General features: G+C 38.1%; 1 protein-coding gene across 2 annotated transcripts in view; it reads right to left on the bottom strand.

Moving 5' to 3' along the window:
• Positions 1-25,000, bottom strand: part of pcxb (pyruvate carboxylase b) — a 221,442-nt gene that overhangs the window by 22,164 nt on the left and 174,278 nt on the right. For both annotated transcript variants that reach the window (XM_047810480.1, XM_047810476.1), the window contains 5 exons: positions 22,446-22,667; positions 17,721-17,877; positions 15,570-15,810; positions 15,213-15,462; positions 3,782-4,026 (listed from right to left, as the gene is read on the bottom strand). In XM_047810480.1, the coding sequence (XP_047666436.1) occupies positions 3,782-4,026; positions 15,213-15,462; positions 15,570-15,810; positions 17,721-17,877; positions 22,446-22,667 (1,115 nt within the window). The remainder of the gene's footprint in view (positions 1-3,781; positions 4,027-15,212; positions 15,463-15,569; positions 15,811-17,720; positions 17,878-22,445; positions 22,668-25,000) is intronic.

Below are 25,000 nucleotides of genomic sequence, written 5' to 3'. Positions count from 1 at the left end.
TCTTTAGCGAAGTCAAAGTTGAGTTAATTACATGCATACTAAAACTGCTTAGCTAATAGTTTTATTGAATCAAGATTTAAAGGTAATGAATAGCTTCTAGGAACAGGATCAGAGCCATCAGCAACTAGCAAGAAACATTAATCAAATGCTATTGTTCGAGAATGCTAAAGGTCATACGGCGTTTCTTTATTGTTTCTCAACTTGGCCCTCGAGTGACCCTGTATAATGCAAAAGTGATGCAAAGTGGGACAATCTGAAATCCAAGTCACACAGAAAAGCAATCCTGAAGTCTCTCAAATGTGTTCACTGAACAGATACGCTACCAATGTTTCAATTCCCAATCCGTCAAAAAAGTGACCCTGTTCATCCTGCTGTGATTTTACGCATCATGCCTATTTAGTTTTTATTTGCATGTGTGGGTGAAGCATAAACGTCATAGAAATCTATTTGAATCACACACTCCCACTTCATCAACCCATTTTCTCCCAATTTAGTCTGTGCTAATTCAGTAGCTGCATCTCTCCTATCAGACAACACATTAGGTGCATAGGATGCCATCTCTCTGATTAGATATCAACAGCAAACCTCCTTGCCTGTGATGATATCCTCACTGATTTACTAAATAAGTTTATATTTAAGATATAAACAACAAGTTGCAGTAGACGTGGTTTTCTTTGTGTCAAACGAATTAGGAGCGTTAGAAAATGTATGCATGCTTTCAAATCTATTATCATGTAGATGTAGATGACAAAACAATATTGATAGAAACATATGCTTTACATCAATATTGTAATACAGTGGAGTGTCATACAGCTCCAACTGTATAATAACTCTGAGAAAAAAGCAAAGCATGCACACATACTCTAGCTAGAAATGATCCTGAAAATCTTTCTGTGAAAATGAAAACCATAACCGACAATGTGAAGCAAAAGATCTCCCAAATAAATGTTGGGCTCCAGATCCACTGTAACTCTCACCAGGGCAAAGTGAGGAAAGTGTTACATGGCATCACTTGGGCCAGTAGTAGAGACGACATATTTGTTTTTCCAGTGGTTTTCCAAAACCTCTAAACCAGCCAGTGTTTACTCTCATAATGCACTGTATTGGTTGAGTGATCTGTGAAGGATCTGTAGGTTTGCTTATGATTGTGTGAAAGCTTCTTTGTCAGTTTGTCTATTTTGAGTGGACTCATGTAGTGTGAGTCATAACTGTCAATATAACAGTGCAACAATGAAAATCTGTCTGTTAAACCCGACAGACTGCCTGCTGTATTTATACATCTAAAATATTAATCATATATGGAACTTTATATGCAGGAAACAAAACACACGCACAAAAGGACTTGGTTTGTACAGTAACTCTGTTTAGCGGGATACTCCAGATACTTCAGAATCAAAATATAAGCTCTTCTGACAGGAGCTGAAGGATTATTCTACATTCACACAAGTCGTCAGTTGCTGTACAATGAAATTTTCAGTAGGACTTTCTACTTTAGGTTGTCATGGTAATAATGTTTATCATTGGGTAAAGCAACTAGCATTCCAGATCAGTTTAGTTCCTAAAAGGAAATAATCTTGAGAGAGATTTGGGGTTTGTATATAAATTCATCAGTGTGTTATCTGCACCATATAATACAAGATGAAGGATCACAGGCTTTCTACAGTCTTCACTCTCATTGGTCGCTGCTGCACTAAGTCGTGCCGTATTAGCATAGAGTCCATCCTTTCACCCGAAGTCACACAGCTCTCATTAAAAAAGGAATGATCTCTGTTGCTTTGTCTCTTTGAGTCTCTGCATGTGTGAACGAGGCATTGCACTGTAGCATCATTTTAACAAATTAAAGGAAAATCCTGTGGCTCTGTTATGCTGTGGAATACCTTTGTGTAGGTGTGCTGACATGGTTTAGGTCATCTTGTTCCCTACAAATCAATAAAAGCTTTACAAAGCAGACTGATCCTATAAGAAAACAATTCTATCATGAAGGGAGTGGCTTCTTCCAGCATGACTCTGCACCCATCCACAGGGCACAGCGGCTGGCTGAACGGTTTGAAGAGGATGTGAATAATAGAAATCGTACACTTTGACCTGTACTGTCACCAGATCTCAACCCGAATGAACACCTAGGGAATATTCTGCAGCAGACCGTTACACAAATCTCTCAACCAGCATCATCAAAACACTGAAAAAATACACTGAGGGAATAACTTCCAGATGAATAAATAAGGAATACAGTACAGTACAGTTCCAGAAGGAGGGAGAATCTGGGCCAAACACAGTGTGGCTGTTATGGTGCTCTTGGTAGCATTATAGCTTATTAAATCGACTAAGTTCATTCCTTTAATCTGTCTTCTCTCTGTGAACTTTGTTCAAATAATAATTAACAACAGTGTTTATGACTCTGCAGCTTGTAGCTGAAGAGCAGAGCAGAGTTTGTACAGTAATGATTCTCATTAGATCAACACAGGCAACTACGATAAATACAAATAAGCTGTTTGGTCAGTGCCTCTGCATGAAGCAGACTGTGATCCTTTTAAATTGAGAGTATGGACATTAGTTTTCTGGAAAATGCAAAGCTCTGTGTGCACTGGATAGCAGGTTGCATGCTTGTGGTTGTTGCATTCAGTGTAAACATAAAGCTGTGTCAGGAAGCACAAATTATTTGGGCTGACATAAATAATTAAAATGCCATCAAATGATGGTGACGATGAACTAGAAACAAAATACTCAACCAACCAATCACCTTGTCAGTGATGATTATATGATTAAAATATATTTTTCAACCGAAACAACCAAATGTGAAGTTTTTTAACCTAAAGATTTCATCACCTTCCTCTAAAAGCAGGCACTTTAGAGGCCTGAAAGACAGAGACACGGAGAGACTGCGAAGAAGAGTGCGTGTGACGCGAATAACAATAAGATGCAGATGCATGTATGAAAATTCGCAAGGATGTAGATACATGTATGAAAACTTGCAAGGAGAGCCTGCGTAAATGATTACATTGAACAGGAAAGCATCAGAGGTTGAGCAAAATCTGAGAAGGCTGAATACGCTTCAATGGATCAGCCTTCAGCCTTAGGGAAGGTGGAGTGTGGCAAGGAAGAACTAAATGCTTGTGGGGATGAGGTATAAACTGATATGCAGATGAACCCCCCAAGCTCTCTCTCTCTCTCTCTCTCTCTCTCTCTCTCTCTCTCTCTCTCTCTCTCTCTGTCACACACACACACACACACACACACACACACACACACACACACACACACACACACACACACACACACACACACACACACAAAATATCCACAAGGACTAATCAAGGATCCAAGCTAACCTGAATTAAGCAGATTTATATTGCAAATGAGTAAATTAGCTAACTTGGATTCCCCTGGTCGTTTTTAATGAAGGTGTAATTTGTAATGAATAACATTTTATTTATGTAATAAATGTGCATACAAACAGTATAAACAAAATGGCAGTGGGCCTATCGTGTGCTTCTAATATGCTTATATTTGATTTGGAAATAAATTAAGTTTGGTTTTAGATTTAGGAAGCTCCACAGGAAAAGTCAGGCAGCTAAATCAATTTCAAATAATAGAAAATTCCAGTGCTTTCCTCAAGAGAAAGGTTTTCAACCAAATTACAGAACTGAGACAGTCAATAAAAGAGTGTGAGGAAGATTCAGAAAGACAGAAACACAGAGAGAGAGAGAGAGAGAGAGAGAGAGAGAGAGAGAGACAGAGAGAGAGAGAGAGAGAGAGAGAGAGAGAAAGAAACAGTTTTTACCTTGATAAGGTCACCCAGCAGTTTGTTGGCCTCAGCATACGCTTTCTTCACCTCTTTAAACTTGTTGCCCAGACCCATGCTATGGGCCTGGAAGTGCAGGTTAGTGTATTGGCCTCCTGGGATCTCGTTCTCATAGACATCGGCATTTCCAGACTTCATAGTGGCAGTACAGTCAAAAGGAGCATACAGTCCACGAGCGACCTCCCAGTACTCGCTGTAGTCAAACACATTCTCCAGAGATATGCCTGAGAGAGCACAAAAGGAAAATATACAGTAAATATAAACTATATAATATATATTATATGTAGATATCATGAGAAAGTGTTTGACAGCTGATATACTGACCAGAATGTCTATAATTGTCTATAAGTATATGTATGCACTGGATAGACGTTTGCATGGGTTTAGCTTTTGTTTGTGATTTTGTTGCATCCAGTATGAATTTGCCATCGAAATTTAAATTTGTTTATGTTGCCTTATTTCAGCAAGCAACAGATGTCGTTTTTGTGAGGTGACTTTTTTTTGACACTTTCTTGACATCTAATAACAGAAATTTTGAAAAATGTGCCATATTACCTGTGTGCAATATGTCTTCAGTGTAACCACCACTCCTTTTATATATTTTTGTTTTTGTATATACTATGTGCTCTCATGTCATGCGATTTTATTTTTTTTTGTCTTATTATCTAAAAGAGAGGACTGGATGGGGTTTTCTGTTTATAACTACTATAACCTAAAGCAATAAGAGCAACTGATGTCCATAGAATTACGTGTATAAAAGTTTAAAAAGTGTGTCGGCCATTAATAAATACAAATTGTTATCATTGGTCAACATCTGTGTGTTATAAGCAGAATAACATATTTCAGGTCATTCTGTCATATGAATATAATACACTGCTGGATGTCAGACCATGTTAAATCACCTGGATGTGGATTATTTTCCTCTAACAGCACATGACCTGGTGTGTGTTCTTCCTTACTTAATAAACATCCTAGACACTTTAACATCCTACGTATGTTAATCTCTTTTCTCCGTGATAGATGGGATAGACATTTTTTCTATAACAAATCAAGGACTACAATCAATGACTGTACGACTACAGTGTCACCTAGTGAGCAGGATTAAATGACTAATATTTATAGATATATGTGTATCCATGGAAAAAAGGGATGAGAGTGATAAAACAAAACAGGAAAAAAATGGCTTTAACAACGTATGATTGCAAATTAAAAACAGACAGAAAGACTCAGTTGGCTAATTAGATTAGAGGGGATTGAGCACTTAACCATAGTAAAGAAAAGCACAGTGGAAATTTCTATTAACAAAACAATGAGAGAAATGAATGTTTGTTAATGGCCATGTGACCAGCAGAGAACAGCTAATAACATAAAATTACATAGAATGCATGAACGCGAGTGACATGTTGTGCCTAATGAGAGCTGTTTTTCTGGCCATCTCTCGAGACATTAGAGCCTGATAGTGATCCAGAACCAATTGTGCTGAGATCTCTTACCAAACACGCCATCAATCAATAACACACCCACGCTAATGTCAGAGAACGGCTATCAATGCTGATTTAATTAAGCCCCTTGCTAACAGCCCATACAGTCAGGGGCACCTTTCACCTCTCTCTCTCTCTCTCTCACACACACACACACACACACTGACTGCAGCAGATTAGTTGGTATTATTCTACTGTGATCCAGTTTGTGTCATGGGCCATTAGTACATAATGAAGTCACCACTAAGTTGTGTGTGGTTTGATTGAGATCGTCTTTATGTGTGAGTGTGAGCGAAGGTAAGAACGTGAGTGGACTGAATTATTAATGGAGACCAAATCACAATCCTGAAAGATGTGTGAACGACGATACCGTCAGTCTAAAATCAAAATCATAACATTTACACATGCACATCAAAAAATCTGACAAAAATAGTTCCACGTGATTTTCTTCTTCAAGAAGACCAATTCCTAAGATGGGCTTCATTTTAGTTCCAGTGTTGGAAAAAAATGGCCTGTGCACTCTCTATGTTCTCTCAATTGCCTTCAAAAGAAACACATGAATAGCAGAGAGAAAGTTACAGAGAAAATGGTGGGTAAAGGCTTCTCAGGGGATTTCTGAAGCAAGATGCAACCCTGTACTTAGTGGGAGAAAACAGGGTGTAGTGAAGGTGTGAGAAGAATGACAACTGTAGTCAGATAGGTAACAGAAGGGGGAAGAACGAGTGATGCAGTATATTCCGGAGAGAAAGAAATACAACAAAAAACAATGGGGTTAGAAATGACAAAATGCAGTGCGATGTAAAGCTGCAGCAAGGGAGAGAGAAAGAGAAGAAAAATGAAGGCAAAGAGAGTCTAAAATGAGGTGAAGGCAGAGGCAATGTCTCACTGAAAGTGAAAAAGGAATGACAGAGAATGATAAAGATGTGGGGGGGGGGGGGGACAAAAGCAAATCGAACACTAGGGAACTTGTTGCCATTTTTATCCCTTTAACTTCCCTACACATATGAATCAGACACCAAAACCATTTCTCTGACTTTTGAACTTCATATCTTAATCAATTTGCACTTTCCTTTGACTTATTGAATATCTAAACAGCAGAAAAATTAGTAATACAAACTTACAGGGTCTGTAAGGCCTCATGACCTGAAAGACTAGAGAGGAGCTCTACTAATCCAATACAAAGACAATATTAAAGTACGTCCATGTATAAAGACAACGCTGAAAAGTTCAGGACATCTACATATACACTGGCTGTTTTTTTACACAGAGACAAAAGAAAAGCAGAATTAAAATCACATTATATAATCTCATATACAGTATAAAAAATAGAATAATGGATTTGGGCATCCCTTTATTTTAGATAAAGGTAGTGTTTATAGGACTATAGGGCAAGCTAATATGACGTTAAAGACAACAAACTGAAATCTTTAGATATCGTAAAGTCTGCTTTCTCTCTCTCTCTCTCTCTCTCTCTCTCTCTCTCTCTCTCTCTCTCTCTCTCTCTCTCTCTCTCTCTCTCTCTCTGAGATATTTCACATATTTCACTATAAAACTGTACTGCAGTCACCAAAACTGAACATGAACCCTAAAAACCCTGCTGTCTATCATTCTTACGTAGACAAAGTTTTGATGGTGACACTCATGACACCTAATGTAAACGATTCTGAAGTCATACATCCCCGAAATTCTGCCATCTACATAGTTCCCATCATATCACTTTCCACATCACATGCATTGGTTTATCAAAGTTGAAGCTTAAATGCAAGGTGGCAAATTTATATAGTGTGTGATGGCCATGGTAGATGTGATGTTTATTTAGGTATAAATCTTTCTTGAAAATAAAGCAAGATAAAAAGAGCAGAGTACAGAGTTCCCGTGTCTGTGGCACCACCAATGAATCATGAAGCAAATAATAACTCTAAGCAAATACACAGGATAAAGATGGAAGAAACATAGAGTAATGGAGATGAACTGTGTACACGATTCCGTGTCTCGGCTGCTTTGATCACGGGGGTGAAATCAAAAGTAATGAAATCAACAGGAGTCTCATTAACAACATGCAGCCCATCCACTGAACTTACTTGGGTGTCTGCTTGTGCCGACAGCTCTTAGACAACTCAATTAACTAGCACTCTTACATGTTATTAAGTGAGTATGTGATGGAAGCAGAGAGAGAGGCAGTGAAGGTCAGGGTCTGAGAAATTAATAAGTTGCGCAGTCGGCTTAACAAAGTTTATAAATGAAACCATCCGATCATAGATGAGTGCAAGTGCACTCTCTCTCTCTCTCTCTCTCTCTCTCTCTCTCTCTCTCTCTCTCTCTCTCTCTCTCTCTGTCTCTGTCTCTCTCTCTGTCTCTCTCTCTCTCTCTCTCTCTCACACACACACACACACACACACACACACACACACACACACACACACACACACACACACACACACACACACACACACACACACACACACAACTTCAGAATCATTTACATATATACAGGTGGTTTAAGTACTTTTTAATTTAATTAATTATCCATTTTAGTTATTTTTGTATCTTGTCCTCTTCTCTCGCTCTTACTGTCGTTCTCTCTCTCTCTCTCTCTCTCTCTCTCTCTCTCTCTCTCTCTCTCTCTCTCTTACTCTCTCTCTTACTCTCTCTCTCTCTTCCTATGCCACTGGTAATAGGCTGTAGATGCTTAAGATATCCTGTATTATAGAAAGCTAGAAAAGAGACTGGAGACTGTGAGTGAAAGAAAAACAAGGCCGACTCCCTCCAACTCCACCATCCCACTAGCACACTTGACTGAGGAAGAGAGAGAGAGAGAGAGAGAGAGAGAGAGAGAGAGAGAGAGAGAGAGAGAGAGAGAGAGAGAGAAAATAGATAGTCATGCAGGCACAGGCCTGTGCTGTGCTCAAACTGATGCACTGGAGGAAAAGAAGGCCAAAGGGTTAGTGCAATAAAATAGAGAGAGCAGATGGGTGAAGAGAGAGAGGCATACAGAAAAATGTGTACATGTACACACAAGAGACTCTAGAAGGTCTTTTTTATTCTCTCTCTCTTCATTGTCCTGACAAATATAACTACATCTGCACTGGCAAAACCTACTGCTAGATGCTGAGTTGAAGTAAAAAAAAAAACAATAATAAAAAAAGAAAAATATAAGAGTAAAGATGTTGCCAAGTGTGAGAATGTAACAGCAATGTTTAACTTAAAGGAGTTTTCTAGCCAACACATCTGATTCATGAATAAGATCCAATGCAAGAAGTCCTGTATATTCCACACACTGAAGAAAGGACCGACAACTGGTTTATTCTTAACACTAAAGAGAATTATTAAAGCACAGTTACTGAGTTATATATCAAATTACACCAGTTATGCTCTAGCTATAAAGGTCTTGTGTTAAGACAGAAATGAGAGAAACCCATTCAGACCATCAGGCTGAAACTGAGTGTTTATTTGAGCTACAAATTTTATCTCTGATCTCTCTGAAAAGATGAATTATACAGATTGAGGGGTTAATTTAAGGCTTAATTCCATGACTTGTGAAATTTATGAAAAATTCTTTTACAAGAATATGCTTTACATAAATGTTTATTCACTGCTCTAACAACCGCCCTTAGATTTCCATAATAAGTGAGTTTTGACTCTGTTCTTTTCTTTATACTTAGAAATCAAATTGAGATTCTTTTCATTGGTAATTACACATACTGTAAAGTACAAATGCAGTACACAGACATAAGGTGTGAAAAAATGCTGTAAACAAAGAATGCTTTCAGACATATAAATAATGAGTGTTTATTTCTGTCAATTTACAAAATGCTATGTGAGCAAACAAAAGAAAAATCTAAATCAAATCAATATTAGGTGTGACCAACCTTCGCCTACAAAACAGCAGCAATTCCTCCAGGAACTCGGCTGGTAGGTTGTTCCAAACACAACCTTCTGTCTCGAGTTCCTTCAAAAACTGTGTGCACGTGTTCCTAGAAGACTTGCTGCTGTTTTGAAGGCAAAGGGTGGTCACACCAAATATTGATTTGATTTAGATTTCTCTTTTGTTCATTCACTGCATTTTGTTCATTTATGAAAAGAAATGTGTAACGTTTCCATTTTTGAAAGCATTCTTTGTTTACAGCATTTTTTCATGCCTCCTAAAACTTTTGCACATATATAAAACAGCTGAACAGATTGTTAATATTAAATGAAATGAACCTGAAATACAATCAATAGTTTTTCTAGTTGGCTTATTTTGATTGGCAGTTCATTATATTTGTCGAGGTCCTCAGCATAAGCTGTGTTTCTGCTTAGCATCAGTCTGTAGTCATCTGCTGCTTTTTATAATAATAATAATAATAATAATAATAATAATAATAATAATAATAATAATAATAATAATAATAGGACTAAGAGGGTGTCTCTCTCTTATTTATATTTGTCTTACAGGTGTTTTGAGAGGTTTTGAGATTTCTTGAACACAGACTCTAATTCACTGGCTGTCTGGATGACTTCCTGACATATAACAGTACAACTGGCTGTGCGTGAGAGAGATGGCGAGAGGGAAATAAGCAGAGAATGTGATGTTAGTTGTGTCCGTGCTTTTCTAAGAAACGCTGTAATGTGGTTGCGATTAGAGAGGAGAGTTAGTGGCTCTTGAGAATGAGGCTGTTACGATGTAAGGTACTAGAGTAATCTCTAGAGATTTTACAGTGTTATTTGTTTCCTTGTGTGACAACAGGTACAAAATCTATTGTCTTTAATACAAAATAAACACAATTCGATATATATTACAACTGAGCTTGGTTGTCAATACAGTTCTCTACAGATGATGAGTCTGCATACAGTGCACCATTTTGGACCTGCGAACTGTCTTTCTTTTATGTTATAGAGGTCAGTCTTGAGCATGGTATCATGAATTGCACACACACACACACACACACACACACACACACACACACACACACACACACACACACACACACACACACACACACACACACACACACACACACACACACACACAAATGTAACATTTGTGAGCAAACAGAAAAACTGTCCCGTGTGAGAGACCATTTTTCTAGAAACACTGAACTTGGTTACAGTTCAACTAAAATTCTCTGTGGCAGAAATGAACAAGATCACAATAAATCATGAAGTAAATCACTAATTGCTTTTCTTTTCGTTTTAGTTTCTTCAAGACAAATTCATTTAACTAATAAGATTATATTCCTCCATATATGACACACAACAGTGACACACACACACAATACACTTTTGCTTTTGCAAATTCCATGCACACAGAGCATGTGTGTGTGTGTGTGTGTGTGTGTGTGTGTGTGTGTGTGTGTGTGTGTGTGTGTGTGTGTGTGTGTGTGTGTGTGTGTGAGTGTGTGTATGTTCATTATGTTTAAATTATTATTTTCCCCAAAACCTTTAAAAAAAAACCAAACAACACATTTTTCCAGTGTTGCCATTTCCTCCTCTGTCCTATAACAGTGAGTCCAGTGCAGAAGGATAAACACTCATTCACACACTCATCCTTGACATCTATGAAGCCAACCACAGCATCCTGTCAAGCTGCCACCCACATCACATCATCTAGCTTGGAGGAATGACAAAGCCAGCTTTATACCACATCTCCTTTAGAATGATAATCTACTCCAACTCTATGTTTAAAGTGTTCACAGCCCAGGCTTATTAGCTCAGAGGAGGAGGGTTCATGTCCTATTTTTATTTTTAATTATATAAAGAAGGGGAATCTGATCATGGTTTAAAATTAGATAAAATATGAAAAATTACACAGTCCCTACAGGATTTTGCGTTCACAGTAATGAATACAAAAAAACAGAACAACAAACAAACGCTGAAATATTTGAACACACTTAGAGATTTTTTTTTTCAGATTTCTGAGATGCATCACAACGTGCATTCAAACAAAACCTCTTGGGTTCATGCATGTATTACAGTATATATGAGTACTGCTATCGTAGAAAGTCATTACATATCTGTATTCATTGCTAGTAGTTTAAAAGCAGAATCCTGTTCTTGCAATTTCACAAATTTATATTTTAATACAAAAAAAGCACACACAAAAAACCCCAATAATTTAACATTTTGAAAATAGCCACAGCAAAATCAAGCATTTTTTGCTGCAACAATCACAAACAATACTTTACAAATCTTACTAAATACTGGAGGCACTGACTGTCTAAAGCTGCTCTTTTGAAATGGCAAACTGCTGAATCATGCTGGTGTGTATGTTATGTGCAGTACCTGAGAAGAAGGCACCTGTCCGGCTGAAAAATGAAGCTAAATGTTTGAACACATTCCGCAGTACAACCATGCAGTGATGTTGTTCCTAACAAAGCATATTACACACAATATGTACCAACTGTGGCACACACACAACTTCTGAACTCCTGACAATTGTTCTGCTACTTTATCCTCACATAAATTTGTAAATTTCTGAAAACGTGATCTACTTGGCTCTTTGGAAGCTTCTCTACACCTGACATATAGTTGCTGTGATGCAACCAGGTCGAATAATGATAGAACAGAATATCCAGAGAAAAACAGGACTATGTGACCCAGCTAACATCAAGACAACCGGCATTGTGGAAACAACAAAATAAGAAGAAAGTCTGTTACCTGTCTTATGAATTTAATACATTTGTGGTTATTTACCAGCCAAGGCAGCAGCAATTAAAATCCCCACATACATCCACACATACAATTCTCCTAAAAAATGCAGAATAAATTTGTATTTATTTGTATTCATTTGTATTCTATAGACTGAAGAGGAATACAGATCCATTAATAGTTGCAGCATCTTGGCTGGTAAAATGCTGACTGGCTGCTGTATTTGGAAAACCCACTGGGCACGGTGAGCTACAGAATAAAAATTTAAATTGCGGAGTGTATGGTAAGGGCCTGCATGTGTGTGCAGTGGATAAAGCTGAACGGGAGAGCTGGAGCAGGGGTCGGGGGAAACGCAAGAGAAGACCTGTAGGACTTTCTCACAACGCACAAGATGACGAAGTAAAGGAGATGGAGGGAGATTATGGTAGATAGTATGGCAAAAGATTCAGGCTGAAGCATCAACATGTGACATATGTTCAGGATCCAATTTAGGACCTGGCAGGAAATGATGGTAAAATTAACGTCAGACACCACTGCTTTTTGAAATAGTAACAGATGAGGTGTAGCCAATAATTAGCATTGGGAAACATGATATTATTATGATAAATAAAACAAGTGCAGCATGCTTATGCATTTTTTGGGTGGATGCCAGTAGTACAGTATTAGAAGCAGTAAGAATTACAGTAATTATTCAAATCCACTATCTGCTATTAAAACACTCTAGCCATATTAAATATAATAGACATAGGAAACAAAATACATTTATTACAGTTCCACTGTAATAATATTTTACATCTACAGTACATCTTACTTTAAAGAAAATAAAAAGCAGATCTACATTTTTCCATTTTCCTCCCTAATTTGGTCACTTGCCAATTCCCACCCGCCTCCCAGCCAGCCCCCTTTTATCCAGCACCAGCAACCAACCAGAGAGGATGAACACATGCTTCTCCCAAGACACTGGACCTTTTAAACTGTTGCATTCATGCAGCACGCCACAGCACAGAAAAACACACTCTGAATAGAGCGCTATATGCTGTCTTCTACAGACTTTGACAGAGAGAAAGTATCGTGTCCATTCTACTTCAAAAAGCATTGCCCATTTTGCTCTATTGGCTCCAGAGGGCTGTGGCATTGTCAGGATTGTAACTTGTGATCTTTGGATGATCGGGCTAATGTGTCTCTGTTGTGCTAGATCTACATTTCTTTATCTTGTCTTGCAGCAGACCTCCAGAACATGTAGTACATTGGCTGCCAGCTTGATAAGCCTATGTTCAGATTTGAGCTAGTCGTCTAGTAGCTTTCTAAATCACATGATTCTTAATGAATAATCCTGTTATTCCTTCCTTCCTTCCTTCCTTCCTTCCTTCCTTCCTTCCTTCCTTCCTTCCTTCCTTCCTTCCTTCCTTCCTTCCTTCCTTCCTTCCTTCCTTCCTTCCTTCCTTCCTTCCTTCCTTCCTTCCTTCCTTCCTTCCTTCCTTCCTTCCTTCCTTCCTTCTAAGATTCAAGCATCCAGTACCAACATGCATAGAAACAAGTTTCCAAAATAAACACAGTATCATAGTTTAAAAAAAACAAAAACATTATTTTTAACTACTGCAGAAAAAAACTCTGATCTGGCGTGTATATATCAGCTACACTAAATATCTGACAGTTTTTCTTTTGTCCCGAAGCTCATCTCCCTCTCCTGTGGGAATTTCACGTTTGTGTTTTATTCTCCTGAGGGAATTTTCTGTCAGAGTCGATTTGACTTAGTGTGTTCTTTTTCCCTGTGGTTTTGTTCAAATGCTGAGCTTTCTAACGCTTCCATTAACCTATACTATGACTTCTCTCTAAGAGCTCTTCAGTCATCTCCTGTTCAACCTCGACCATGTCTGTCCTCAATCCCTGAAACAGGCTGATTGCTTCTCCTGGCCACTCCAAACACCATCAGCTGCTTTATATCATAGTCGTTTACTGAAGAGTAGAGAAAGTGCTCTGGTGGATGACGTGGCTCAGCTTGTGTTCTCTCGGCTCTACATCAGGAAGACTGTGTCTTATTTCAGCTGGAGCTGTGTGAAGATTCTCATGCCCAGTGAAATGCATGTGTGTGGGGGGCCAGTCTTCATGCAGTGACTACGATGTAAGGAGGACATCCTCTTTCTACCCTTCCCCCCCCCTGTTGCTCACAGAAAATGTCAGATTTTTAGAGTGTTTTCATTTGATCCTTTTTCAGACAACATTTTATGATATGAAAAAGCCTTTTACAATATTTCAAGTGCGGCTTCAACCCCTACACCGCTTTGATAGATGTTGACCATTAAAATTCCGACTGAGTCTTTGGCACCACTCACAAAAATGGCCATTTGATGACCCTCACAAATCCTGTTCCACAATATCATACACAGTAAAATCGGCAGTATTAAATAAATGCCCACTGTGTTAAATTTACTCCTGCAGAGTGTATTGATTGGCGTAGTTTTTGCTTTGGAGTGTGCCTAACAGCACCGTGCTCAGCGGAAAGAGGATGGTGGTGATGCTTTGACAATTAATCTGACTACCGATTTTATTATTTTTTTTAAAGTGCCTTTCAGTTTTTATCCTTTTGAAACACTTCCTGCTGATTTTGCATTGAATCTCCACCGGAAAGATGTCTTATAATCAGCAAGCCAATATAACAACACAAACCACCAACCGCTTTTATAAAAGTTCTTCACAATATTTATAATACAATTTCATATAAAATCACAGACATTTCTACTTTTTATCTCATTTGAGAGTGAGGAGATGAGAAATATCGGTTCAGATCAAACTTTGGATCTTTGGATACAGCCGTCTTTTTCTCTTTTCCGCTTTATTTATTCCAAAGGGCTTAAATGTACTCACACTGTCTCTCTGTTGTGTTTCAACTAAGATTTACTTCTCTTTACAGTTTCCAGGACATGCTGTATTATTCTGTCTGATATAGTTTCCTTATATTGCTTATATCCTTTGCTTTAAAGCATCTAGAGCCTATATTTAGGCATCCTGAGTTTTATTTTTCATTCCCCATTTCATTTCCCATTACTATTATTATTTTACCTTAGATTTCAAAAAGTCTGAAAATTCAGAAGATCTGAATCAGTCTCTGTCTGGATTATATGTAACTAGAGAATTGTACATCACCTCTAGAGAGCTATATGACCAATAAAACATAAATAATATTTTCAGCCATATCTGACTTCACAGTCACATAAACATTCATGGGACAAATCAAACATAGGACTCAGATCCTAAAGCGATGACTCAAAATGTTGAATATAACTGACAAGGATCTCACTCACCAGTGTCATGTTTAGTGCCTTTGGTGCAGGCCACTATAGCACCCATGCTGGGCTGAGATGTCATGCCAGCCATGGAGTCCACTGCCACATCTACGATATCAGCACCCGCCTCAGCACATGCCAACATGGCTGCCACGCCTGCGCCTGCCGTATCATGAGTGTGTATGTGGATTGGAACATCTGGGAATCGATCTCTCAGAGCTGTGATGAGCAAATGACTCGCCTCGGGTTTTAACAAACCAGCCATGTCCTAGAGAAAGAGTGAGAGAACCTCTCAATATCACTGCATTGTCTTTTTCATGATATATTACATATATGTGTGTACATCTGTTACATTCCCACATGCACACGCTCTACCTTTATAGACAGTATATGTGTCCCCGCCTTGACAAGTTCCTCTGCTAGCTGCAAATAATATTCCAGGGAGTATTTCTGCCTCATAGGATCAGAGACATCTCCTGTGTAAGAGATGGCTGCTTCCACCACGCCTCCAGCTGAGCCAGCAGCCTCCATCCCCATCAGCATGTTAGGCAGGTAGTTTAGAGAGTCAAACACACGAAAGATGTCCATACCATTCTCCTTTGCCACTTCACAAAACCTAAGCATAGAGATTGGGAGGAAAGTCTTGTCATCTTCAAAAGCTTCAACTGAGTTCTTAGATGTTACATACAAGTTAATATATTAGTTAGTTCAGCACTTTTGAGGTAGCAAACTGCATTAAGAAGATGTAAGATGATTAGTGCAGGAAAATACTGTTTTTCCAGTGTGTATGTGCTAAACCGAGTTTAAAGCCATGAGCCTTGCCACCTTGTTTTGTCCCAGTCTGTCTTTTGACCTTTTGTGTGTTTAGATTATCTCTGTCTGGTTTTGACTATTTTACATATTTATTGATTCAGACCTTCACTCTGTTTTGACTGCAATTTGTATGTGTTTACTAAACAATGGATGCTAACATCTCCTGAGTCTAACCTGTTAGGAGTATGCACAGCTTTAGTCCAAGCATATTTTAAACATCTCACTACACCTGTGGATTTTGACAGCCGTACCTTTGACATTTTATCAGGCTTCTGTGAGACATAGCGGTTACACATTGCCAGCATGTCGCTGTGCACTGTCTCGGATGACTATTTAGAATGAAGGACTGATATCCTCTTCTCCTCTCTCATCTCTTTTCATACACATCATGAATGAGCTGCAGAAATGTATCCTGTACATTAATGTAAGTAATTTTTTTCAAATCTGGCTTTGAAAATTACACTGCAAGAGCAAATGAGTGCCACACTAGATGTTAGGCCTCTCACACCCACATCAGTGCAGAGCATTCATTTCTGGCCTTGAAAAATAGTAACTCAGTACAGTGTTTTCTCTTACACAAACATAAAAAAACAGCACAAGAGGCCATGTCAGAATAGACAATGAGGAAAAGATCACTGTGTGAAAAAATGTTAATAGCCATTTTTTTCTTTTGTGAAGCGCTTTGAGATCTAAGTTTAAAGGCGCTATAGAAAATAAAGTTATTATTATTATTATTATTATTATTATTATTATTATTATTATTATTATTATTATTATTATTATATCCATGGAGATGGAAGGAGTATATGAATGGAGCAAGGATATTAAATGATGTATTCATATTCATCATATATGGACATGAATATAATCTAATGTAATACTGAACATGATACGATATTCATACACATTCATATGAATGTGGATGAGCAAGAGCAGTGTGGGCGGTTCGTTAGTTTTAACAGGATTGAATTCATAATAAAGGACAAAGTTTTTAACCTAACTGTGACCCTTTTTATACAGACTGAATTGTGTGAATTTTTACACATCTGGAAGTGTGAAATCCTGTTGCAGTAACATGGAGAAAGACTAAACTTTCACGCTTTATCTTCTGTCATAATATACAAATCTAAACTAAGCCTGAAGACTTTGCTCATCAAACACATCATACTGTAATTCTCCAAGCTACCAATATGAAAACAACAATGAATGTGTCGGAATACATAGGGAATGATGCAGCTTTTTTGTCTTAATACTTCAAATTTTATTACAACATCACAAATCACCTCAGTGCATGGTGCATTTCCCAGCATGACCTGCACTGCTCGTGCTTTTATTGTGACATGTTTTTGTTTTTGGTCCTGTCTTCATCCCTGTTTGACTATTGGCCTATATTACCCATTTGTGTTCACCTGTTCTAGGTTTAGGTCCTGATGAGTCTATTTATTTCCTACGGTGTCACTGTCGTTAATGCTACATTACTCAGGTTGTATTTATTACGAGAGATTTCCATTTTTTCTGTATTTCTTGAAGTCTCACTTGTTCTCTAGATTATGCATTTGCCCTTTTCATGCTGCTTACTTGACCTATGCTGTGGATCACAAGTATCGAGATTCGCCTGAATAAATAAGCCACTAAATGTGTGCACTTGTGTCCTTCCTCTGTATGTACAGTACTTTTGAAGAGTTGAGTGCATGCAGAAGTGTATGTTTGTACTTGAACACAGCGTTGTCAGGGTAGTTGGTGTAACCCACTGCATTAGCTCCTCTCAGCAACATCTGGAAAGGTACATTGGGTATGAGTTTTCTTAGCTGCTGCAACCTACGCCACGGACATTCTGAGAGGAAACGCATAGCCACGTCGAATGTAGCACCTACAGAAGAAGCAGACAGATGTAAAAATACACAAATGACTCTTGACATTCACACCAAGAAACTACATTTTCCACTTAAATGATTCACTTATTGTAACAATTGACATTTTCCCTGTTTATCATGCAAGTTAAAAAATGATGTTGGTGCATGTGTATAACAGAAATATGTTTAGTATTTTCATTAACATCAGCATTTTTTGTTGCACATTTGTGGATAAAACCCATAACCCTGTAAGCCTTTAGAGAACTGGTCTCCAATCTTATCTGTAAAGGATCGGTGTGGGTGCAGGTTTTCATTCCAACCGAGCAGAAACCACACCAGAGTCTACTAAAAGCCAAGAACAAGGTGGAATCTGTTTAATCAGCAGTTTAATCTTGGATTTTAGTAGACTCTGGTGTGGTTTCTGCTTGGGTGGAATGAAAACCTGCACCCACACCGACCCTTTACGGATAAGATTGGAGACCCCTGCTCTAGAGTATCATTTTGTATCAGCCAACTCCATGCCCTCGATGAGGGCAACTGCCTGATTGACATTAATTAGACAGAACTGCTGTGCTGTTTGTTCATAAAACTCACTAGTGTATGTTGAACCGGGATGAAATACATAATATTCATTGATAAAGCTGTGTAATAAATAGAAGAAAATACATAAAATATAAAATTTAAATACAGGATTTTATGACTCTTCTTTAAACCAGAAAATATACAGTTTCTGGCTAAAAACGTTTTTCAGATAGGGACTAGCATCCTTAAATTTCCAGCCCATAAAAATAGCATTTCAGGTGAGTTAATAGCAAGTCAGCTGTGTCTTTAGACTTCTGACTGCAAACACCATACCTTGATCGCTCTTCCACAGTGTTCTACTTTCAAACTCTAATTAAATTAATATTTATTAGTATGAACTCTACATAATAACAGTTAGAATGTAATAATGCTAAATATTTTTAACTATTTTGTTATAATCGGTTCACTCCTTTTAAAAGATAGAACAAAAGATTAAAGGCACACGGGCCTTAGACGGGTAAAAAGACACTGCGCTTGTCTTTGAGGATAAAGGCTTCAGCCTCATTAAACACAATATATCAAAACATATATCCATGACAACACCAACCTGTCAGGAGCAAAATGTGGAAAAGCAGAACAACCTAACTACTCGCAATTTACTTCTGCATCAATTATTAATAAACCATGCATGTAAAGACAGAATCAAAAGAAGAAGAAAAAAAAACACCTCAAGTGCATACTGTATAAGAGCCCGGATCCTTATGGAACACAACCAGAAGCATTAACCATTACACCCCTGGCTGCTTGCACTTATATGAAATGATGTTATAGATAATAATCTGCTGTGATTCCTATACAGTAAAACTATAAGGCCAAAAATACCTGCGAATAAAATACAGCATTCTCTACAGCTGCCTCACATTCATCTTTTTTTCATTAATGCAGATTTCCATCCTATACAACAAAGACACCAGTAATGGACTGCGCTGTCAGAATATGCTGGAAGGCACTGTATTTTAATTCTGATTTATCATTCTGCTGTGAGATATAGCAGTTATGCCTTGTTAGCATGTTGCTTTGTTCGGTATCGGATGACAGACTGACTTTTTTTTAGAGTGATAACACAAATATTCTGTTATCTTCTCTCAGCAAATCTCTTATCTATACATGTCAAATATGAGCTACCGTCGTAGGCCATGATTAAGTGGCATGCTTTTATTTGATGTTGCTGTTAACAGTTAATGCTTTAATGCTACACCGAATATTACCATGTATAAATGTTTGTAGCTGAAGCGGCCTGTGACAGGACAGTGCTTATCTATAAAGAGTGTGGCGTGGATGGCCGTTTTAAGGGCTGTCTCTTTCTATCTCTCTATCTCTCCTAAAATCCTTCCAGTGCACTGGAATTTTTGCTCCTTAAAAAAACGAACCCATAATGCAGCACAAGAAATGGGGAGTATCAGCGCTCTCTATGTTCTGTTTAAAATGACTTTATACAATATTTTGAAGCCTCTCAGCTTGAAAAAAATGGCCGTATGAACTGTTGGACACCTTTGTCTACAAATGTCTAGTAAGTAGCTTGTTAATGTAGCTTTCAAAGGATTACTCGCCATAGCATTTTTTCATTTTATTAGATTATTTAATTTTATTCTATATATAGTTTGTTTGAGTCGAACAAAATAAGTGTTTAATGATTAAAAATCCACTAGCTACCCTTCAATCCTGCTAGGAGAATATCAAGTCAAGTCAAGTCAAGTTTTTCTTTATTGTCAACTCTTTCACATGTACAATATATACACAAAAAAGAATTGAAAATGTATTTCTCTCAGTCCCATAAAGTGCAAAGCATATGTAGATACAGTGGAGAATAAGCAGACCAATGCTGCACAAAGTGACTGGTGCATGTTTCCGTATGTTAGTGGGAGGGGGAGTGGAAGGACCTTGGGCATGTGGGATCTGAAGGGGAGTGTTGGGTTCATAGATCTGTGGAGCCTGTGGCAGAAAAGAGAAGTGGAGGCAAGTTTGAGAGTGAGTTCAGCTTCCTGACAGCCTGATGAATGAAGCTGTCCTTCAATCTGTTGGTCCTGGCCCGGAGACTCCGCAGTCTCCTCCCTGATGGCAGCAGACTGAAGAAGCTGTGTAATGGGTGGGTGGGATCACCTGCAATGCAGAGGGCTTTTCGGGTGAGACGGGTCTCGTAAATGTCCTGGAGGGAGGGGAGAGAGACACCAATAATCCTCTCAGCTGCTCTCACTATGCGCTGTAGTGTCTTCCGGCAGGATGCATTGCAAGAACCGTACCACACAGTGATGCAGCTCGATAGTATGCTCTCAATGGTGCCTCTGTAGAAGGTGTGCATGATGGGTGGCGTGGCGCTGGCTCTTCTCAGTTTGCGGAGGAAGTAGAGACGCTGCTGTGATTTCTTGGCCAGCACTGCTGCGTTTCCAGTCCAGGAGAGGTCCTCTATGATGACTACACCCAAGAACTTTGTGCTATTCACTCTCTGCACAGTGGCACCGTTGATGGTCAGAGGAGCATGCTGAGTGTGCGTTCTCCTGAAGTCAACAACAATCTCCTTCGTCTTCTCCACGTTCAGAGAGAGATTGTTGTCAGTACACCACCCGGCCAGGCGTCTCACCTCGTTCCTGTAGTTTGTCTCATCTTTGTTGCTAATGAGACCTACTACAGTCGTGTCATCCGCAAATTTGATAAAGAGGTTGGAGTTGTGTGATGGTGTGCAGTCATGGGTCAGCAGGGTGAAGAGAAGGGGGCTCAGCACACATCCTTGGGGGGCCCCAGTGTTCAGTGTGATGGTGCTGGATGTGTTGCTGCCGACCCGTACTGCCTGAGGTCTTCCAGTCAGAAAGTCCAATAGCCAGTTGCACAGTGAAGTGCTGAGCCCTAGCTGAAGCAGTTTATTACTGAGCTGTTGGGGGATGATAGTATTGAATGCTGAACTAAAGTCTATGAACAGCATTCTAACTTACGAGTCCTTTTTGTCCACATGAGTGAGTGCTGATTGCATGGCAGTTGAGGTGGCATCATCAGTCGAGCGGTTTGGCCGATATGCAAACTGGAAGGGGTCCAGAGAGGCATATAAAGGAATATAAAAAAATTTAAAAATATCTAACAGCCTGCTGTTGATAAATACCAGGGTTGAGGTTATATAACGTTAGTGTGCAGTAATGTCATCGGAAATTGAGTCATTGGTGTCCCAGTGTGTAGTGAGACAAGGTCCTTACAGTGTATGAACTCTGATTCACCACCTATAGAGCTAAATGAGACACACCCTGGAACTAAAGTAAAGATGCTGATTAGGAGAAACACAGAACAGGTGACGATGCTAGTGAGATGGCTTACAAGGCCATGTGACGTGCTGATGGGTACTGTAGTCAAGCGCATATTTGGCATTTAGATCCATTTAGAGTTATATTTAATGTTGTGGATCACCTACAAAAACGAATCACTTTCTCAAAGTTAATAGGTAACATTGCTTATTAATCTCCCTCGGTCTTGAAGACCTCTGACTCTAACAAAAAAAGCAAAATAGGAATAACGCTACCATATCGTCAAGTACAAATCCTTTTACATGGAATGTCATAAAGCTTTATTTATTTATTTATTTATTTATTTATTTATTTATTTATTTATTTATTTATTTATTTATTTATTTATTAATAAATTAGATTTATTTATGCCCAGATTTATATGAGACTAATGTAAACCCTGCAGACAGACTGTTCCCTGTTATAGAAGGTAAATCAACAGAACTATCTTTTGATCAGCAGGCACTCAACAGGACTGTAGTAAGAAGTGTTTGACTGTAGATAGATTAGACATATGTAGCAGCTTGGTAATGATATGAGATGCGTATGATTGGTAAGAGGAGATGCGTATGAAGGGTAAATCCATGATGAAGTTATAGGTTATTAAGTAAACAGATAATTGCTCAGGAGCCTGAGTCATGGAGATTATATGAGTACTGTATATCAAGCATGTACATGAACAGGTCAGAAGATAATATTATTTCAGTGAGTCAGTGAATGAAAGGTATAATCCTCACCTCCCCAGTTCTCCACACTGAAGAGATTGCTGAAGTTGTGTGAGACGTACGGGGCGATCTTTTTCAGGTCATGTGTTCTGACACGAGTGGCCAGCAGAGACTGATGTGCGTCTCTGAATGTGGTGTCCATAAGGAGCAAACCCTGATGCTGCCTTACTGCCCGGGCAAAACCCTCAGGACCTTCTTTCAACAGGACCTCACGGAAACCTGCAGGAGGCTCACCTACAGACACACACACACACACACACACACACACACACACACACACACACACACACACACACACACACACACACACACACACACACACACACACACACACACACAAACACAAAATATTTACCAATGACTCTCTAATGATTTCTCACAAGCTCTCTCTCTCTCTCTCGCTCTCTCTCTCTCAACACCCAAACACACACATACACAGACTCACTAAGTGGGACTCACGAATGCCCCTAAGGCTTTGGTTATATCAAATACAGATGTGACCCACTTAAACACATTCACACACATCTATACAAATATTTAATCCTATAGAATGTAAGACAAACGGAGAATCACACACTTTCATACTCCCACATAGAAGGCAAATTAAAAACTAAGAACATACCTAAGCCAAGAATGCAAATACAAAATTCAAATTCAGTCTAGAGAAACTAGAAACGGATATATAAACAGTTGTGGGGGATGCTTTGTACCATAAGTCACACACCTAAACCCCTGTAATGAGATTTCTAACATGAATGCTTCCTCTTTTACTTCAGGCTGGGCGAGGGAGAAAAGAGAGGGATTAGACCTATATCATCCATCAGGCTGGGAGCAGTGGAGGAGTAGCCTCTGTCATTCGGCCAGACATGAAAGTGTGTGTTGGATGTGTGAGTGTGTGTGTGTACGGACAGGAGTGTTGCTAAACACAGGATGTACCTGGAATAATGTCTCGTTTTTGGCTTGACCATTTCTACAAGCTACATTGTTAACTAAGGCTTTGTCTCCTCAGCAGTGAAGCCTCATTTGATTTGCTCCAAATATGTTCACACTGGTCATGTTTCACTGAGGATAGAGTTTAAATCTGCTATTTAGCAAGAGGATGGTTCTCTTCTCATGGCCAGTTTTGTAACACTAGAACTATACTGTGTACAGTATTACACCTGACGGGAAGTGAAAAGCGTTTCTAAGACAAAATAGTCTTAAAAAAAATCTACTGCCAATCATTCCTTGGATTAAAACTAGGACAAAGCAACCGACAACTCAGTCATCTTATAAGTATGCTCTGTAATTTGTTCAATTATTTTCAATTAGATTCTAAAAGGCACTAAAAATGTATGTAACACATTGATTGTAACACATTGACTGACTATATCTGATACATAAGTATAAAATGTACAAAATACAATATGAATAAAAAATATTGCTAACATACAGTATGTGATATATATTTATATGGTGTATGCAAAAAAAATCAAAAGGTTCTTTAAATGAAGTGAATATGAAAACAATTTCTTAAATTTCTCATTGAAATTTCTTTTCTATTTTAAGAAACTGAGATTTCAAGACATTTTGGGTTAATAGTATAGATTTTATACCTGCTTTTGACGGTATTAATTTGAACACTAACTTTTACTTCCCCAATTGATTTTGATGATTTGATAGACCTAGATTTTGCTATTTAGCTACAAATGCTCTACTTCACTTGGGACACTTATAAAGGAAAGCAGAACCAAAAAAAAAAAAAAATAATAATAATAATAATTAAAAATAAATAAATAAATAGAACCACCCATTGAAAACACATTCAGGATGTGAAAATAAAAGTCATCTAATTCAAAAGTTATTTTTCTTTTTTGAAGTAAAATATATTGTCATTTTTTTTTTACTTTTTTCTTCAAAAGTCAATAAAATATGTAATATGGCCCCGGACACCCAAACTTTGGCAATAAATCTAACTATAAAGGTTAAACTGATTTCTTACTCTGATTTGTAAAACATAATCCATTATTGGTCCTCTCAGTAAAATATAATAATAATAATAATAATAATAATAATAATAATAATAATAATAATAATAATAATAATAATAATAATAATAATAATAGTAATTATTATTATTATTATTAGAGATCACAGTTCCAGATTCTTGTGTCGACTTTAACAGCTTTCCTAATAAGAGACATCTGGCTGTTGGAAAATTAGTACCAGTTAATACGTCTTTTGCACCCAGAACATTTGGAAACAGTGCAATAACAAAAACCCCATGTTTAATGACATTAATTGCACCCAGATTGTTTTGGAAAACATGTGTAATACTAAACACCACACAAACATGAAAGTGTTTCATTGTTCCAAATAATGTTCCAAATGGTTTCATTGGTAACTGAACATTAAGTATTTGAACATACTCAGTCTTTCTGTTGCCATCAATATAAAAACCAACTATCTCAACCACTTAGAGGCAGTAAATAGTGCAAGGCGATGACAAAGTCAGTAATTACTATCAGCCTTGATAAATGGGAATAAGTGGTGCATTACAACAACGTCCGCCCAGTATTTTCTTTACT

Source organism: Tachysurus fulvidraco, chromosome 1, assembly GCF_022655615.1.
Source record: "Tachysurus fulvidraco isolate hzauxx_2018 chromosome 1, HZAU_PFXX_2.0, whole genome shotgun sequence".
Taxonomy (NCBI): domain Eukaryota; kingdom Metazoa; phylum Chordata; class Actinopteri; order Siluriformes; family Bagridae; genus Tachysurus; species Tachysurus fulvidraco.
This window is presented reverse-complemented; position numbering and strand designations above follow the sequence as displayed.